General features: G+C 41.0%; 1 protein-coding gene across 3 annotated transcripts in view; it reads left to right on the top strand.

Moving 5' to 3' along the window:
* Window positions 1–20,566, top strand: part of ADCY9 (adenylate cyclase 9) — an 87,388-nt gene that overhangs the window by 27,446 nt on the left and 39,376 nt on the right. For all 3 annotated transcript variants that reach the window (XM_061474129.1, XM_061474128.1, XM_061474127.1), the window contains exon 2: window positions 19,198–19,370. In XM_061474129.1, the coding sequence (XP_061330113.1) occupies window positions 19,198–19,370 (173 nt within the window). The remainder of the gene's footprint in view (window positions 1–19,197; window positions 19,371–20,566) is intronic.

Genomic DNA, 20,566 nt, shown 5'->3' with positions numbered 1-20,566 from the left:
CTTGTCCCATATAGGCATCTCACTGAAGGAGTTTCATGAAGCTTCTGGTGCATTAATACAATACGTGGTCAGCATTTTCATGGCTGTGTGAGGTTATGATGGAAATCGCTCTGAGAACAATTGGGAATTTGCCATTAAACAGTGTTGTTTCTGAAGAAATAGCAATAAAAATGTTGAAGGAAACATTTTGTAATCTCAACTGAAAAAGATTTTAATTTTGTTTTCAATAATATGTAGGCTTATGAAGTTTATTGCAGCACCAGAGTTTTGTAGGAGAGGCAGTTGTGTTTATAGGGCTGCTGTTGTGAACGGTGATGATTGTTACTGAGTGGTGTTTAACCAGTCAGACAAAATGAATGATGAATTCAAATTTGCCTGAATTGAAAAAAATCCATCTAGTATGGCCTTCCTTTGTGAAGATTAGGGCACAAAGAAGAATTTTAAAATCAAATATGATGAAAACTTGGAAAACTTCCTTCTGCCTACGTATTCTTCTGCTGGATCAATGAAAATCTAAACCGAGCAGGCACACAGCAGATCTCTGAGACAAGGAAAACTTTCCTGTGCTGCACAGGGGACTCCTTTGTCCATAACTGCTGTGGCTCACCTGTGTGGAGGCAAGCATAGTAGAAGAGGCTGAGAGAGGAAAAATCAGTCTCCTGCTCCCTTCCTGCAAAATCTATGGAGGATTTTAGCTGTTTTGCAAAGGCCTGGAATCTTCCTTAGTGTATGTGTGTGTATATATATATGTGCTTGGGGGGTGTGTGTGTGTGTGCATATATATATATAGTGTATGCATCAAGGCGCTTGCTTTGTAATCCTGGTGGCTGGGTTTGTAGAAAGGATCTAGAGAGGGCAACATTCAACTTGATAAACAGCCCTCAGAGGCCATCGCCACCCTTGGTTCTGAAACATGTCCTGATGTCTGTCTAACCTGCCAGTGGTTCTGAGCTGGTCCAGACTTATCTCCAGGGAAGAAGCTGGCCAGAAGTTCACTTTGGAATGCCCGGCTTAGTGCCTGATTCTGATTCCTCTCTTGTGGAACCTGCCTTGTATTGTCTCATGAGCACAGCATATGACTTGAAAGTTCCACTCTGCATTCAGTTTAACACAAACCAATGATTTTATGCCCTTTTTTTTCAGGAAAAATATTCCAAAATGTAATTGCAAGATTGACTCCTCATTAGAATGACAGAAATGGGGCAGGGGGTAAAAATAAACAGATATAGAGATGTGTGGATCCATCTGGTTACAGACTTGGGGGGGGGAGGGGGGAGGGGGAAGGAGCATCTTTTGACTTCATTTTCAGGCCAGTGCAATGACAGGGCACCTCGGAGGCGCTGCTGCAGACACAGCATAAATCTGGGCTCCTCAGCTGGATATGTCCGTGGAGTGCCAGAGGAGATGCAGCTGTCAGCAGGCTCTGAGCTGCCCCAGCAGTGCTGCAGGTGCTTACAGGAGCTGCAGCAGCGTGAGGAGCTGTGGGGGGGGCACGGGCTACGATGATGCTCTCATTGCACATTCTGTGCCATAAAGATGATGAAGAGCCTTTGGGGAGGTCAGTGGATTCTTCCTTTTGGGCCAGAACAAGATGATGTCCTTTAAGTTCATTTTCCGAGAAAAGAGCATGTAAACTAAAGTGTTTCATAAAGGTTTCTCAGGGCAAGTTCTGGACTGCATGCACCTCTCTGGGGATCAGCATCTTTGTCCAGCACTTCTAGTGCATGAGGTAAAAATGTGCTCAGCCTCACTTCAGAACCCAGTGTTTTTATTTATTTGCTTTTGAGAGCAGTGGCTATTCTGTATCTTCCTGAAATACTGTTTTTTTTTCCTGTGAGATCTTACTTGGATTCTGATGTTGTTATGGGCCCCTCAGCTGAACTCCTGAAATCACCTTGTTATCTTGAACAAAGTGTAGCTGCTGTGATAGTCCTCACAACAGTTCCCTGTTTGAGTTGGCAAATCTATTCCTGAACTTGCTGTACCCTCCAGTAGATAAAGTGGCAATCTAAAAGCAACACAGGCTTCACAGCAAAAGATCAGATTCAGGCCTTGCTGAGCACAGCTACAGGGTTTTTCAACTTTTTTTTTTTTACCTTCAGCGGAAAAGACAAATGCTTTGCTTGTGCTTTGGTGCTAATGGGAGAGCAGGCTTAAAATAATCAGTTTTCCTCTAAAGTAAATAACCTTTATGCCTCTGACATAAAAGATGAAAAGCACACCTCCCTTTAAACCCCGAGCTTACTCCTTAAGATTGTGACAGCTCCATAAATTAAATTAAAGAAAAAGAAAAAAAAAAAAAGAATTGTAATGGTAATGCTTCATAGGAGAAGCTCTCATTTCTTTTTTTTTTTTTTCTACATTCTTTATTCTTTTTAAGAAACACTGTATGATTTCCATATTCTCTGTATTCTACAAACAGGACACCCAGCTGTTGTGTAATACCTTTGGTAGATGGCCATGTCTCAGTAACTATTGGCCCTCCAGTAACTATTAGAACAGTATTTTCTTTCTCAGTTGTAAGCTTATACGCCCCCGTTACAGTTTCCCAAGTGAACTCTTGCATGAAATTCCAGTGGCCTGGATCAATGAGAAATTAAAATGTCCTTTCTTGGACTAGGCAGCTAATTGGAAAAAAAGACATTGAATTATGGGTTTAGCACCGAAAGTTTGTTTTCATTTGGATTTTGTACTCTGCAGGAGAATGCTGCTGTTCATTTTGAAGTTCCATTTTCCTGAGAGATATGAATGGAGGTTTTCAGCCTGGGGATGTGTCTCAAGTGGAACAAAACATGCCGGCTGAGGGTGTCACCCATTGAGGCTTTTTCTGTTACACAGAGAGCTGCTGCTGTGCACTGTGAGATGGGCAAAGCCTTTTTCAAAAAGGTTCAACTGCATAATGCAGTTGATTTTGGCTTGCCCATTTTGATACAACCTCTGATCTTCTTCCCCTGTGGAAGAAGTGATCGTTCTATAAGCTTCAGTGGAAGGCTGCTGTGTTAGCAACATCTATTTGCATGCTTGTAATACTCTGATTTCCTGGTGTTTCTAAGATCCCATATGATGATGCTTTCTAAGGGAGGAAAAATTCTTTACTTATATGTGATACCCACAGCATTGCTGTGTCTTCCTTTTATATTAAAAATTATTTTCACAACGTATTTGTTCGAATTTAACTGTTTTCAATAAGTACGCTTTTATCAAACAGATTTATTGAAGCTTTTTTAGATTTTAATCATTTTGGAGGGTACTCTTTATTTTGACATAAAATACTTCTGTAATTTTGTGTTGCTGGTTAAGGAAGGAGAGTGTGCAAAAGCAACAGGAAGAGTGAAAGGCAGTCAGAAGTCCACCCAGAAGGGCACAGTGCCCACAAAATATAGGGATCTCACTGCACATAAAGTTGATGTGGAAAGTGACAAGCTGACTTGTGTGACTGAAGTTTTGATGTTAGTGACAGGGAGCACATGTGCCGAATAACCTGTGAACTCATCTGTAAGCCAGGCACTCTGTTTAAAACCATTTAACGAGGTCAGTGTCTTTAACTTCATTATGTTGGATGTTTAATTTCAGTTTCCTAGAAAGACACTACAAATTGAAGGATAATTTTAACAGTCACTGTTTGTTTTGAAACTTCCTATGCTTCTCTGAGTTTTGCAACTGCCTTGCTGTACTCCAAATAGGCTGTTGCCTCCAAACTAGCAAGAGTTATCTCAGCATGATACTAAAAAGTGCCATCAGTTGGTCATAAACCCCTCCCTTTACATAAAATAGTATGTACAAGGGTGAGAGTAAAAAAAAAAGCATATTGTTTCTCATTCAAATAAGCTCATAGTGTTTCTTAGATACTTTTGAAAAAAAGAATTGCTTGTTATCAGATTAAAAAAACCCACTTTTTAAGTTGAGTAAGCTAAACTCACAGTGATTCATCATGTTTCTCAGAAACCTTGATCCGTAACCTCAGGGGGAAAGTAATCCCACGAAATACTTCATTCTTCATTGAAGAATTTTGTTTTTGCATGCTTGGATCTTCAAATAAATCATGAAGGACTTCATTAGGCAAGTGATTTAGTAGAAGTACAGAGAAATTGGGCCATGGAGATGCCCCTTCCAGTTCTAACAGAGTTTTGACAGCAAATGGCAACAGCAGCACAGAAGCAAATATAGGTGTTGGGGAAGTATTTAACCTTTGTTGGATTTCTTTCAGTTTTGCGAAGTATAGCCAAGAGCCTCAGGGTTTGGTAGGAAAGGGGATGTTTCTTTTGTTTCTGTGCTTTCACATGATTTTTAGATTTTTAGATATTTCTTTAAAAAGCTTTTTTTTCCCTACAGCTATGGTTGCAATTGAATATGTAGCTTTCAGAAGAATATTCTCCTGGAGACTTGAGATGCGACTTTTGCTTTTCCCAGTGTCCCTTGCATCTTACTTCAAAGTGATTAAGAACAACTCCATGTCTAAATGAGAAGGGATTTTAATTACACAGATATAGAACAACATCACCCCATAGCTCCCAAAATCAAGCTGGGGGTGCTGATTCCCTAATTTCCACAGGTACCTGGGCCTGTTTATGTAGGTACATTGCAGAGCTATTTTCTTGCTATGTGCTATAACATCCTGTGCAAGGAGGCTGGGAAAAGAGAAGAGACCTTCATGCTCTGTGTGCTGCTCTCATGGTTTAATACTCTGCTTGAAGGTGCTTGGGCACTCTGAGATGGAGGTTCATGCAGGAGTTTGCATGGACTAAAGTAAGTTTTCATAACAGAAACTTTCTGTCAATAAACCTGTTACGTGGTATCATTTAACCATGAAGAAAGCTTCCATAAAAAGAACTTTTCCCCTATTTCTTTCCAAAATGTGAATATCAAAACTACTGTCTCTTCTATCAGTTTATCAACTTATCAGGTTATTCAAGGTAGTTGACTGTTGAGCATGTAAGCATAACAGAAATGTCATTTATATGTTGTGTAGATATGAGATGCCACTTCCCAAGAGCTAGGATCAGCTAGGCTGAATCAGTTCACCAGCAGATTAACTAGAGGAGACAGAGAGCCACTCTCTTGGGGCTTAGGTTTTTTGAGAGGAGATAAGTTTCCTTAGTGAACCATCTATCTACTTATACCAGCTCAGAGCCCACTGATTTTCACCCCGGTTGTTTTTGCATTCCAGACACATTCCTGTACTTCCCAGTAATAACTTTTAGCCTGAGGGTTTGAAATGTAATCAGCTAGTTATTAGCACAAAGTCTGAGAATGTTTTTGTAAAGGATGGAGAAATTTAATATGGGACACGAGCTGACGGAGGAGCTGGTTGTTGGGGGCTTGCTTTGGTATGAAGGAGGCTGCCAGGTTTGGTCCAAATGCAGATAATAATAACAGAGGATTTATGGGATATTCAGACCTTGGAAAAACAGAAATGGTAATTTTACCCGTGTCTGGTTTATGTCACTTGAAAGATTTGTACTTGCTTGTCAGCTGGTGGTGTTAGTGTCTCCTTAGGTCTTAAAACCTAGGTTTGAGTATCAGCTTTGGGCAAAGACTTGTTTCTAGCGTGGGGATGAACTCATTTCAAACACAGTGACAAGCCCAAGGAACATGTTGATGGACTTGCATTGGAGAATGTTTATTTAACTGTATGTTATTTAATGTCATTCACATTTGGTAGTTTTAGTGGCATGACGTAATGATGATCAAGCGAATCCGTTGACTAACAAGAAACGAATCTCAGTATTTGTTTCATCAGGTAGTTTACAGTTTGGATACATGCAAGAATTCCTTATGTATGTTCTGTGTTTTATGGGCGTGTTTCATCTGAATTATGATTAAACTATCATGTTATATTATTTGGTGAAGTACAAGTTGTGAAACTGAATAGGGATACAGCATTTGAAGTGATGGAACAGGACCAGAGGTAGTGTGGTTTAAGTCTTGGCATGAGGTAAACAGTAGAGCACAAATACTGGCTGGGTGGAGACTGAATTGAGAGCAGCTCTGAGGAGAAAGACTTGGGAGTGTTGTTTGGTGAGCTCAGCATGACCCAGCAGTGCATGCTTGCAGCCCTGGAAGCCAACTGGTCCCTTCTGACCCCAAATATTCTATGAGACACCTGTGTTTGCTCTAACATCTCCTGACCTAGGTGTTTGGCTCCTGTGTACTGGGAGCTTTTGAGTGATGGGCTGAAGATTCTTAACAGCTACTCATGTGACAGAAAGGTTGTTCTCTGTCCTTGTAGTTGGTGAGGGGTCATCACTCTTCTTGCCCATCATGTTGTTTTCTAGTAGTAAGAGAAGCAGTGTGCTCCACTGGACAGTGTTATAATGGGAGAGGGCAGTAGAAGATGTCCTAGAAGATCCCTTGTTATGGTGGTTTTCAGCCTGTTCTGGTTTGCAGACTCTGAAGAGTACGGGTGCTTTGGCACACTTAGAGACTCAAAGCCAGCTCTTAGAAAGCTTGTTTTCCTTGGTTTTCATTCACAGACCCTAAAACTCCTCCATAACTACACAGAGTCTAAAGATCACAGTCTGAAAAACAACTTAAACTATTGGATAAGATTCTTCCAGTGAAGAAGCTGGCTGTGTCTTTCTCATTGGCCTGACAAGCCAGGAGCATGGCACCTTCACATGAAGTGGCAGTTGCTGTCGTATCCTTGAGGCTCCATGTGTAGCAACACAAGGCCAGTTTCTGCTGTGGGTTTACTGCCATGTCCTAGGTAAAAGGGATCCAACCTGGAGTCCAAACCTGTGGCTACCATGTAAAGAGGAACACACAGGTAGTGTGTTGTGTCAGGACAAGAGAATGTCTGAATGTTACACATAGGAGAAATGGAAGAAATTTCAGAAGCATTTTGATTGTGTGAATAAACACAGTTCTGGAAGTACTTCCTTTTTAGCTTTGTTTCACAACTTTCAAATTCTTTTTATTTTGGGGAGGGAGTGTTTGTATGTTTCACTTAAGGAGGGAAAAGAAACTGAAAAGATGATTCTCTGCTTGGGGGAAACACAATGCTCAGTAGCTGTTCTCAGCAGTGGTTCTCAATCTTTTTTTTTTTTTTTTGTGCTGGAGACACTGCAAGTACTCTGTGGCTGAAGTTTGCCAATTAAATAAAAAATCCAGCTGTATAGTGATGCATCCTTACATGGTGGCTGCACTTAGGAATTTCTTCTTCACCACCTGACTGGTGTTTATACTACTGCTATATATTGTTATACTGAAGTGCCTCCTGCAGCAGTTTTATTTGCATTAGTTTTATTTTTCAGTACTGAATTAGTAACCATGTAAAGCTGTCAACCACATGTAAACAAGTGGTGCATAGGTTATAAATAACAACTTACCTTGAATTACAGCTGCCTGTTTGCATTGTACAAGACTCAGTGTTGAGGGAATTAGGAAATGACTGAATTCAGTAGTGCAACATCATTTCTGTTTGTCTGGTTTCTTGTACATTTGAGTAAGTATATTGATGCTCACACAGTTTCCACTGCCAGCGGTGCTCGTGGGGGAATTGCTGGCTTGCTATGTTGTTGAAACGTGCTGGCCCTGCTCCAGTCTGTCTCCCATATGACAAGCAACATTTTTTGCAGGCTCTGTAGAAGCTCACTACGTAGCTCTCAGTTCTGACCAAAGAGCAACAGAGCTGGGATGATCTTTAATTTCAAAATTATAGAGATGCAATTAAAAAAAAAGAAGTCCTCTTATTTTTAATGCAGGAATTATCCAAGAAATGCAAACTTAATTCTTTTGATTTTGATTTGGTCCCTTAAGGTCAAGTCTTTTATGTTCTCCATTTTATTCTTTGTAGACTGTTTCTGTGTCATTCATTTCAGTTAAGTGTTTAGGGTTACTTGCAGAGCGCAGGATGCCCCAGTGCAGATAAACAGGCATGGAGAAAAGCCAGACAAAGTTTGCAGTCGAGTAGCAGGTGTGTGTTTCCTAAAGCCCTGATGCGCCTTCTTGAGTAATTGCTTTTATTTTGTTGCTGCCTTTTGTAATAGGAAGAAGTAACAAGTTACACATGGATGGCCAATACTGAGGAAAGGTTCAGTGAGAAGGGCCATTCTTAGCAGTAGGTGGTAGATATTTGGAAACCTATGAGTTAGAGTTTATTTCTGGCAGTGTTCAAAGCCAGGCTGGACAGGGCTTTGAGAAACTTGGTCTAATGGCAGGTCTCTGCCCATGGCAGGGGGTTGAAACTGGATCATTAAGGTCCCTTCCAACTCAGACTATTCTGTGATTCTGTATGTGGCCATAAAGATTTCTCAGATGATATATTTTCATTTTGACACAAGTCAAAATGTGGGTGCTCACTGTGTGCTTTCAATAATGATCAGTTGCTTGGAAAAAACTTTGAAGGCTCCTGCTGAGAGTATGATGCCTGTTTTTTACTTTTCCTCTTAAATGTCAGATTATGAATTTTTAAGAACAGCCAACCAAAAAAAGTCAAACATGCAGAGCCCACGAGCTTGTAGCAGGCTTGCACACGCTTCTGGTTCAATTTAGGCTTACTTGCCTGCAAGTCCACAGTGAGCAGAGCAGTTGCATGGCTCCGCGCAAGGGCAGGATTAGCTGGTAGGATTGCCCTGGCTTAAGTAAAATGCTGATTTAGCATGGCAAATACAGACTACCTGCATTATGCAAGAGGGAAGGAATGTGCCTGATTGTCGTCCTGTCAACACAGAGAGATTGCACCAGTAGAACAAAATAGACTTCTAAAGTCTTGTTTAAATTGGTGCGTGCTCTTGTCTGGATTCTATTAAAAAAATGTTAGTACTGAGAGCCACAATAGCTCACTCTATTACCAAGGGCCAGAGCAGGCTCTGGTTGCATCAGACCATTGTTTTTTATTGGAATCCTTCTGTGCATCCTGCACGCTTGCTATTCATCATTTCTAAAACAGCAATCAAAAAGATAGGTGGCATCTTCTGGTCCTGAGTGAACTTTTCCTGGGTGGGATTTTTAATAAGCTTCTAACTGCTTTCAATCTGGCCATGCCTTTTGAGTTTGGAATGAATAAAGTCCCATTCCCAAAAACCTGGAGCTGACAAAACTTTCACTTGAAGCTTCTCTCTCTTCAACTTATTGCATTCTGCCTGTGTTTAGCAGAGACTGGTACGCCATCCACAGCTCCTGAGGCATGCCAGCCAGTGTGTGGGTAGAAGAAAATTTAATATATAGGATGTCTTTCTGGAATGCTTGTGGCTTTGTATTATTGTTCAGTCTAGAGGAGTGGAATTTTTTGTGAAAATTCCTTGTCTATCCATAGATCTCTGTTTTGTAATGCTGTTGTTTAAATAGATGTTTTGAAGTCCTTGCCTTGGAGATCTCCCCCATGCAGTTTTCTGACTGCTGGTTCCCTCCCACAGTAAAATGTAATTTTAAGTTGGAAACATATTTTTGTTTATAATAAAGGGAAGTTATGGAACTGTATGCTTCATATCCCAAAAGGATTGCTGCTCTCTATGAGCGATGTGGAATGCCAGAACTTCCCATGTGTGCAAATTCACCAGGGAAATGTTGACATGCCTGACAGAGAGCTTGGATTGAAGAGACTATACAGGAAGCTTCTCCCAAAGGCTTCCTCCATCACCTTGCTGCCTTCCATGCTGTTACCATGGCCTGGCCACAGCAGTAATTTAATGTAAGTACAGGGATGCACATAATGCAAGTGTGTTACAGAGGAATGCCTCAGTCTCTGTACATGAACCTGCGTTTGTTAAAATTGAGGGCTAGGCAAAAGCTAAGGTTGGTTATTGCCTGAGCTATCTGGTTTTGAACTTTGAGATACTTTCTTGTCAGTTATGAAGGAGCGGGGCACACCAAACCAACATCTGCACCCTAAACAAGAAACTGGAAAAAATGTCTCTCTGTTGTCTTCAAAAGACTTTACAGTGTTGTGACCTTATCATTTTTCTTAAAGAACAGGGTCCCTAGCATGCCAAAACAGGCATGTTGTATATCTAAAGTGTATTTACGTCTGCTGTACATCACTGCCACCATGCACACCAGTCTGTGTGTCTCCATACCACAGCTCACAACTTACAGTGGGTGCAGTAGTGAGTAGGGTAGTGCTAGGGAGCAGCTCTCATGGGGCTGAGATTGCTCAGTTCTCATTCCTCTGCCTCTGTCATTTCTTCAGCACTGGCACCTTATTCACAGTCCAGCCAGTGAAGTGAGTGTTGAATTTCTAAATCGGCGGTATTAATCGTTATAGTCAATTTCTAGTTCATTCTTTGTTACATATATTTTAAGAAAGGGTATTCTGTGGTAAGAATAGAGTCAATTTGGAAGGTCTGAATGCCCTGAAAAAAGCCATGCCCTCTGTGCTTGGTTGACTCTTGGTTTGGCAGCTGCATTGTTCAAAAATTTCATTTTCTCTCATTTTGCTTATTTCCTCTCAGGTGTTAAAATTAACACAGTGGGCAAAAGGTTAGTCAATAAATATGAAAAATAAAAGCAGATGCTTTTTCATGACCAAGACTGCAGGAGAGTTTACAGAAGGCTTTAGCAATGCGAGTAAAACCCAGACAGTACCTTTACCAGTTAATCCTGGAGCTGGAATTAGGCCCCTTTTTTGCTTTAAATGTAGGAACATCATACATCAATTAGGTTTTGTGGGGAACCCTTAGAATAGAGATAATCTGTTATCTGCAGCATGTTGCTAAATCTGCTGGACTTCAGGCTTCCCTTGTGGAGCACACTGTTACCCCTGGCAAGACTGAAAAAATCCCAGGCTTATCTTTTGACTCAAAGCTACTTTTTTTCCTATTAAGGTGCCAGCCTCTGAGCTGCACGGAGTCATTCCAGAGAACGGGCTCATCTGCTGTTTGCATTCAGGCCATGGTCAGTCGGAACTGGTGGAGCAGAAAGTAAATCAGGGCAGTTCTAAATCCCAGGATGGGGCTCAGGGTCGCTAGTCAGACTGTCTTTAATTTTGCCAGTAGAGTTTAGAAGTACATATGTAAATATACCCCTGAGCCAAGAGTGGTAGCTAGACCTTTGTGTTTGAGCTGCATGTCTGGGTTTTTTGTTTGGTGGTTGGTTTTTACTATCCCACACGGGTGAGAAAAAGAAAGAGACTGAAGGAGGATAGACCCACAGCCTGCAACTTTCTTTGTGCTGTTTAGTTGTAAATGTAGATTGTGGGTTTGGGTACAGGGTTCCCCACTTAAAACTGGCAGATGTTGAATACCAGAATTTACACATATGTTGTTGATCAGCATTTTCCAAACCCACTGTTGTCTGTTAGCTGATCAAAAGTAAGCATTTGCTAAACAAAAGAGGCAGAAGAAAAACAGTGGTTTTCCATAATGCAGAAGATGCCTCTGGTTTCTCTGGCTCTTTGCAGTCCTTTGGAGATTATGAGGATAGGATTTGAGGTTTGTTTTTGGAGTTCCTTTTGTGTTTCCAGTCTGTAAAGCTCTGTTTCTTATTATCATTGTTTCTGCTTTCCAGAGACCAAAGATAACAAGTTGGCTCATAAATTCCTGTTCTATTTCAGTGACAGGAAATGTTGCTCCATAAATTCAAAGTGCTTTTCCAGGTAGGCTGGATTGCTAGAATCCAGGCATTCTGGGTTTCATCTTTTGTGTGCACTGAGCTGGAAGTGGTTCCTGCAGGTGAGAGGGTCAGACTTGCTTCATTGGAAATTTTGCAGGTTGGAGAAAATTACTTTCATTTTTTGTAAAGTCATCCAGTGTTGTCTTGTGTAGAGCTGTAGTGTGATTGACAGAAAATGCCTGTTGGTATAAAAGACAGTGATGAGCTTTGATTTTTTTGGTCAGGTTCTGTTCTGAGGGAGAGGTGAGGTCTGTCAGGCTGCTCCTAGTATGTGGAGGAAGGATGGCCAGAGAGATGCTGTGCCTGAAAGAAAAGTAACTCAGTGATGCAGGAGAAGTTGTATGACAGAATGAAGTAAATGTGCATTTGCTGTATGGCTATGGAAACATGTTCTGCTCCTCTCCAAAAATCTTGTTTAGTTTATCTGGGAAGATGGGAAAAAAAGTGAAGATCTAAAATGAGGGAACTGTGAGTTTGTAGTCAGAAGCAAGCAAAAGTCCCATCCTTGGAAGTGTTCAAGGCCAGGTTGGATGGGGCTTTGAGTGACCTGGTCTAGTGTAAGGTGTCCCTGCCCATGGCAGGGGGCTGGAATTAGAAGTTGTGGTTGTTGAACGACAGCTGCTGGTAGTTCTTTCAGAAAATCAGATAAACTCTCTTTGGCACATCCTGAGCATGGCTGGCAGGGTGGGTTGGGCAATTTGTTTCCACTCTTGGAGCATCTTGTAAACTTGCTGGAAAAGCTGCTCCTCTTGCAGTTAGAGATCAGACTAATAACTGTATCTTGGGCATGATGCCTTAAAGGGAACCTGCAAGGTCTGGCTGTGGAAGCTCTGCATTCTCCTCTGTTCAACCTGGGCAAGCAGATGTTTGATTGCTTGCTCATGGCCTCAGGGGAGGAAGGTGCTGCCAGCACTTGTCCTGTAAGTGGCCTCTTAGCACGAGTCTCAGAAGTTCTGGGCTGCTTCAGAGGTTCAAAGCAGAAATGGGTTTATTATTATTATTACTGTTGTTGTTATTATTTCCCAATTGCTGACATGCTTGACTACAATTTACTCTCAGAGCAATCTAATTACAATGCAGTCACCTCCTTGAAATTGAAAATGTAGCTATAGGCCTTTACATGCCTATGTTTGTGAAAGTCAGAAGTTGAGCTTCAAAGTAAGAGTGATTTCACTGAGTTGTGATGAGAAATAACTACTAGGGCGTAGACAGCATTTCTGCTCTTGCAGCTGTGACAGTTGAATTAACTGAAAGGTGCCTTGCAGGGATATCTCAAGACCTTTGATTATCCAGTTTGTATTTACCAGGTGCCGTTGCCCCGGTAAGGATGTTCCTCTGAGCCTCTGCTTCTCTCTTCATTTCTGCATGCACAAATACTTTAATAATGAAATTAGTAGAAGCTTAAAGGGGGAAACTTTCTTGAAATTATTTTGTAAGTGGAACAATCTTTTGACAAAGTTGCAGAATAGGGAAAAAAATACAAGTAATGATGCCTATTTACAAACAATACAAGTTTCTTGGCACTGTGTTCAGATTGGTTACTGGGTACCTCTCTGAAGATGCCTCAGTTATCTGTATGACATTAGCTACAGAGTCTTACCTAGGAAAAGGAATTTAAATCTCAGGTTCATCCATCTTCAGTGTTGATCTGAAGTGAAACACAAAGTGAAAGTTTCTGTCCATCGGTTTCTAATGTTATGTGTGCTGAGCAGCACCTCATCATGTTCTTCTTGTAGTGGGCAGTCAATCTGTTGAGGCATTGCACATGTTGCCAGTGCATGTCAGTGTTGCTGTGCAGCACCATTGGGCTCTCGGGGTCAGTGGCCGTCCTCAGAGTTTTCTGGTTCTGAGGTTTCTTGTGTTGGTGTAAAGTACCAGTTCCTGGTTCAATAGAGGAGAATGATGTGCTGGGGAGGGAGGAAGAGGTTTGCATGAACTCTCTGTGCAAGAGTAGGTCTAACAAAGTGAGAAATAATCCTTATAAATACAGATTTGGCATCTATTGATTGTTAAGAGTGAGGGAAGGGTATTTCCTGCTGAAAATCATCTTTAGATGTAGCAACAGCTTGGACCGAAAGGATAGTAAAGCTCCTGGAATGATGGTATGCACTATGTTATTTCTTGCATAAACAGGCAAGGTTAGTACCTGAAAAATTACTTAAGCTTTGACAAGGAAAATAAAAACAATGTGGAAAAGTTAGATGCAAAAATAACCTGCAATTAGAAGCAGTAAATAAGTTTCTGGTCTCTTTTATAATTACTGTTATTTGCCTGTCATACTACATTTCAGATGTTGCAGTTAATAATGTATTTTACAGAGCAAGTCAGAGTTTAATAAAACCATATAGCAGCATATTTTATGGTATGAGGAAACCTAACTGTAGGTCTGTTTCCTTTCCCTGGAGCGGCAATGCCTGAACACTATTTTCACTCCCAGATTTTTGGCGAGGGCAAAGATGATGTCTTTAAAAGGCATGGAGAAAACTTTTTATTGTATTTCTAAAAAGAGAAAGCAAGGGCTGATTGATTGCAGAGAAGTGTAACGCAAAACGGAGTTACCACACATTAGCTTATAAAGGAGCTAATGCCAGTCCTGAACTGCAAAGCTTCACTTAGGAGCTTGCTACACCACTGCTAGTTACTTGTATCAGAGTTACATAAAATGAGATGTTAAATTGTTGAAAGATAATATCTAGCATTGTTCCTTATGGCAGACTGTGGCAGGTGATTAGAATTACTTTTGAATTGGAAGGTAATTCTTGCCCTCATGTGGGAGTGGCAGTCTAAAAATCAGTGCAAGTGACAGCCACTGTGGTTCTCATGATGGAAGTTTTCATGCAAACTCCAATTTTGTGAGATAAGATACTGCAAAATAGAGGGTTGTGAAAATGGAGCTCATTTGGCTTTTAAATATATACTTGTTTGGAAAGAGATACGATTAAATGATTGAAGTATGTGGACTTTAAGGGAAATGATGGAAAGATAAGCAGTGGAGAAGCATTAGTATGAAGGTGTGTGGTTAAAGGGGGGATAATCAATACAATTTGGATTTTATTACAGCAATACAAGGAAACATTGCTAGTCTTACAGAACAGAGGGCTGTGTACTGGGAAGTAGTTCTGAAGAAGCATCACCTGTTAGTTAAATGCTGTTTCCATGTACTGCAATGAAAAAGGGGAAGGGTTTAATGGAGTAAGAAACAAGGATATGAAGTAAGAATGGGATTATATTGTTATTAAATGAATCACTAAGACCATGACTGAAATATTGCCATTGTTTTTTGGTGTCTATTAGAATCAGTGCTAAAAGGGTTTCAAAAACATTTGAAGTTTGTTAGAGATGTGAGAAGTATGACGCATTCAGTTTGCCAGAGAGAAGGTAATTTTCCTGTCAGCTATCAATAGAGTCAATAGAGGGCTAAGAAGTTTCAATCGCATGCAGGTGAAGCATCAGAAGTTGAAACTTGTATCTTGTTTTACCAAAGAATTGCTTATGAGTATTTGCATTAATCCCCCATTTCTTGAGATCTGTAGGAGACATCTCATCTTCAAAAGATGCGTGCAGGAATGCCCTCTACTAATGTAAAAATCAGATTAGATTGGCATAACAGCATCTTCAGTACTGAAGTCATGAGGATAAATGAGCTGAAAGAAAGGAAATAAATTACTCGATTAAGGATTTGAAAGACCAGAACATCTTTTCTCTCCTTTTCCCTGTTCCTTCCCAGCAAGTAACTTCCTACTAATTACCAGTGACAGTTTTTCTCCATAAACACAGCTACAGTTAAGGCTGGCAGAGTGGCTCCAGCCCAACCTGGTTTAGTATCACGTGGGGTCAGGCAGGGAGGGAGCATGTGGACAGGGAGCTCCGGCCTCTGCCCGCACCCGCGTTACTGAATGTTCCATTAGCTCTGCAGTGACTGGTTTTCTCACGCTACCAGAATCAGGTTGAAGACTGGGATGTTTATATGCAGCCTTATTTATACTTTTGTTTATTTTTGTGTATACAGAAAATAATTTGTGTGTGAGTGCATGCATATGGGTTTTTTTTTTATTGTTATTAGGGGTATTTTTTTTTAGTGTTTCGGATGTTTTCTGTTTTCACAAGTTCAGAGGAATATCACTGATAAAAAGAAAAGCTAACTTGAAGAAAGGAGCCAGAAATTTCCTAGTGCTTTGAAAATTCAAGAGTAATAAACCCACTGTGGTTCTACAGAGACCTCGCCTTAATTATTAACTATTTTGTCAAAAATGCACTTTACAAACGCTGCCATGTCAATATTCAGAATGGTTGATTTAAAGAAATGAGTGCTTTGGCTCAGTGAGCAGGAGCAGTTACTCTTCGTAACACTTACAGATTCTCAGACCTTGAAGACAAGAGAAGGAAATGGTTTGTGTTTCTCAAAGATAAACAACATGGCTCACTTTTTTCCCCTGGAGCAGAAAATACTGTATATGTTCAGTTGGTATGTTGGGGGGTGGGTTGGGGCCAGTTCCCTGTATTTGCTTCCAAGAGCCATCTCTGGAAAAAGCAGCAATGTGCTGCAGGACAAAGCCTGCCAGAGCAGAGATTTGCCATCAGGCAGTTTGAGGTTGTGTTATTTTTCAGCATTTCTTTTGAATAAATTTAGGGGAAGGAAGTGATTATAAGATTGAGAATGGCAGGAGGGGAAGAAAGGGTGAGCTTTGCCTTTATAAATAGCAATATAAGCATCTCGTAGTGCTTTCTTCGTTGCCATGTCTTGAGTTATAGCGTTGCGCAGCAACACACCAAAAATTGCACCTTGTTTACTGCTTTTCACATAAAATAGCAGCTTCTCCTTTGTTGGCTTATTCATTTAATATTACTGTGTTACTTAATTGATTTGAATGTGCTGCATGGTGGCATGGATATTTTTCACTCCATGCACCGACTGTATGGAAGATGACAGACTGTTGATTGTACTAATTCACTGGAGATGGAGAAGGAGGAAGAATATTGTATTATACATCTTAGTTATATTGATACAGTTCTACTGAATTAATGACCCCTTTTTATACTCAAATATTTCAGACTGAAGGTAGGAGTTGCTTTTTGAAGTGTTAGGGTGTTGCAAGGAATACTAAAGCAAGTTAAACCTTCCTATAGTAAGAAGGATTTAATAACAAACCAAGATTAGGTTGGCAATGTTAGTAAAATTCTGTAAAGATGAATGATTTTTGCACCTCCTGATTTTCCGAAGCTTTCCAAAAATAAGCTTTTTTCCTCCCCTTATTTGCTCCCCTGAGATCCTGACCTTGCATTCAGCTCTAGGAGTAGCTCTGCTGACTTCTTATGACACATGTGCTGTGATTCTGTAGGACATTGATTTCTCTTTGTCTGATTTCACATTGCAGATTCTTGTTCAGTGGACGTGGCAGGGCTGAGAAGCACAAGGAGGGAATAAAGAGTTTTTGATAGTTCCTGTTGCCAACAGCAGCTGTCATAGGCAACATTAAACCCTGCAGCTAGAGCCTGTGGGGCAGAGCGGGTGAGAGCTGCTGTGGCTGCCACCATGGAGATGGTGGCCGGGGTTGGTGGAAAGCAGGGTCGAGGAGTTGCAGCCCACTGCAGTTTCAGTTTGGAGTAAGGGTGGATTCTGCTTTCCTAAACATGTTTTCAGGTCCCAGCATACCATAGCCTTTTCCCTTTCTTCTCTGTGAGGAGCTCAAATTGGAGATAATTTTACTGTGTGCAACAGATTGACAAAATTATTATGCTATGCAGCACAAGAAGACATTCAAAGTGCCTTTTCAAAGAGACAAAACCTCAAGAGATTTTGTTTGTTAAGAGAAAAAAATAGAGGAATAATAGGAGTGGTAAAATAATCCTTCTGCTTTAAGGTAGCTGTTAAAAATAGGAATAGGAAGCTTAATGTTCCAGCTTTTACCACAGTAAACATATAATTGTAAGCTGATTGTGGTGAATTCCTTAAATGACAGCCCCCATAAATATAAGTTTTAAAGGGGCAGCCCTACATCTGGAAGCCAGCAGCAGCTCAGAGGGTTATGAAGGAACACTGCCAAATAAAATCCAAGCGTGACTATAAATGATACAAAAATAAAGATTGGTTCTAGTGTAACATCCCTAGTATGCAAGTGGGTGCTCCGGGGCTTGGATCACTACATGAGGGCACCACAGCTTTCCAAGCAGCTTCTGAACCCAAGGTTGAAATAGTCGATATGGCTGCAGGTTTCTGTATTGGTTGTAGAAGTGGAGCTGAAATTACTAGTGGAATAAACAGAGAAAATGTGAAATTGTTATTAGTGCGCCTAACATTTTTATTGGAAAGGTTACAGATGAAATACTGTCTGTGTTTACATATTGTGGACAAAAAAAACCCACAAGGTTTATAGAGCATGATTTTTTTTGTCTGTGAAGAAGGTTGTGAGAGAATGACCTTCTCATACGGAACAAAACCTGCCCTCTTCCAAGGGCTGCAACTTGACATACTCATTTCCAGCTTTCATCCCGTGCATGGAGACAGTTGAGTGCAGTCGATGGCTGTGACAGTCACATGTCTGCCTGCAACTGGGTGACAAGTATCAGTAAAAGGGCTGAGGGGGAGTGCTGTGCAGCTGACCCAAATAGAAACCCAGCAGTCATTCCGTGAGTTTTGAGCTGCAGAAATACCCAGGATAACAGCCTCTGGTACCACAAAGTAACAGGCGCTCTCCAGTTCTGCAAGCTGATGACCTCCACGCTTTCTGGAGCACATCGGTGTCCTTCCTTGCTGACTGGGAGCTTTCCCATACAGTGGCAGTAACATTAACTCATTTGGCTTCAGGAAGCAGTGTGATTTGGAGCTCCTTCTCAGTCTTTGTGCCTAGAAATAACCCAGAAGGTCATCACACAAAGTTACAAGGAAGTAAAATAAGTGATATTCTAAACAAAATTCAGATCTTTTAATTTTAAACAGGTTTTTGTTACAGCTCGGCTTGTTACAACATGATATTTATCAGCCTGGCCTTTAATGTGAGATCTGCTTTCCAATTATGCTTCAGTTCCTACAGCAGTTGCTGAGGGCGTGTGTGGGAGTACGTGTGAGAGGGAGATTGATTCTGTTCTTTAAAAATGTGAAGTCTGCACTAACTATGAAAACCCATCAGGATTTTTAGCACTTAAACGCCATTTCCTTTCTTGTTGTGCTACCAGCGTTAAACAATCTTCACGACATCTCTGGCAAGTGGAGGAATATGTGCTGTTTTTTCAGAAGTAGAGTATTAACACGGATATCACTGAAAAATGGGCTGCAAATCCTTTCCAGAAGTAAAGAGTTAATGCGAGAGCTCAGATTACAGCTTGGAAGCAAATACATAAGGTTGTAGCTCTATTTTTCAGAAGTACGTGAGTGAAAATGTAATAAAAAAAGTATGTGTAGGTCCTGGCTGTTGCTGTGTGTTAGTCCCTTGCACCTGGGACAGCAGATGTTGGAAAGTCCTAATTGCCACAATTTCACACAGAGCATCTTTATATTCCTGGTGGTCATTCCCAGGCAGTCTTTCTGTGTGCTGTATTCCTGAGCCTTGATAGTGCTTTGACAGTTGCTGTGTTTCGTATCCAAGAAGTCCAAAGGAGAGTTATTTTTGTCTTTCTGCAGTTCTGACTGTTCATTTCTTTTTTCGGTAGGTTTGAAGACCTATCTGATCTCTGGTCAGAAGGTGAAGGAGCCCCACTGCAGCTGTTCACAAACATTGCTTCCTGGCTTGGAGTCTGGAGATGGAGCCAGGATACAGGGAGTATCGTCAGCCGAGAATGCCAGTGACTTGACAAAGACTCTCAAGCATGCAGAAAAACCTAAGGTGAGTTCTTGTTTCAAAGCCAAGCAGCACAGATCTCAAACTGTGCAATTGAGGGACAGATGTATGTATGGATAGGGAAACCTTACAGCCTTGTTCATGCACTGCTCTAGAGATTTGCATGCATGTGTATGTATAGGTGTATATATATACATGTAGTGACAAGAATTAGTTTGAAGGCTGAAAAAAATTTACAAAGTAAAATGCCTCACCAGTTGTCAAGCAACCCCTAAGGTAAAGTGAACAACTTTTGAAGGTGGTTTCACATAAATATGTATTTTTTTATATATACTTCAGGACTGAGAGGTCAGTGCTGCTTTTTCAATGGTCTTGATTTTATGGGGGAATAAAGAATATGCTTTATGCAGCTACTGTAACTTCTACAGTTTTCTGCTTTTGCTGCGAATTGCTTCTGCCATTCCTCTGTGTTGCAGATCACGTACCTGTGAATTTTTTCATATGGGTGTAGAGCAGACATCCCTGCAAAAAGATAATGGGATTGTTTGTGTGATGGGAGAAAATGCTCGAGTAGGCTATGGGGTTGTGTTTTATCTGCTTGCTCTAGAAACCTATATCTGGAACTGAGAGCAATGATTTATATGGGTTCAGCTTAGAGAAATGATGACATTTTGTTATGTTCACACCTCTCAGAAGATCTCTTGACAAGGAAATCTGTGAAACAATGTGTATTGCTTTGAAGCTTTGCTGTTACTCTCCATCTTCCAGCCCAGAACAGATTTCCCAAACAACAGATGTCTGTTCTCTACTTTTGTTTGTGCTAAGAGTTCCTCGTCCTGTGTTGCCTGAGGTGGGCACAAATGCCAGAGCCACGGGTGGTCATCTGTGGGTCACTGTCCTTAGACTTCAGTGTTTAGTCCTCAGAGGGTCTCTTCAACACCAGTCTGAGATTGAGCTGACAGAGTTGATGGGGGGGTGTGTGTGTGTGTGACTTTTAATGCTACTCCATTTTTGTTGCCTTATAATGTTTGTTGTCTGTGTTAGGAGAGCATGGGCAGGACACCTTTACCCTGCCTCTGTCCCTGGTTATAAGTTGTAGAGTGCAAACACTGGATCACAAGTGAAATCAGCTGGAAGGCTTGCCTAACGAAAAAGTTAAACGAGCTCCTTCGAGAGCAAGCTAGGACTGCAGAAAGCAGCTGTAGACATATTTATCCCTCCCCAAAATATGCACTGTGTGT

This window comes from Pezoporus flaviventris, unplaced genomic scaffold (genome assembly GCF_033815535.1).
Source record: "Pezoporus flaviventris isolate CSIRO_AGI_PZ_B2104156 unplaced genomic scaffold, CSIRO_AGI_Pfla_v1 ptg000078l, whole genome shotgun sequence".
NCBI classification, from domain to species: Eukaryota; Metazoa; Chordata; class Aves; order Psittaciformes; family Psittacidae; genus Pezoporus; species Pezoporus flaviventris.
Note: the sequence above shows the minus strand (reverse complement) of the source record. Positions and strands in the feature narration are given on the sequence as shown.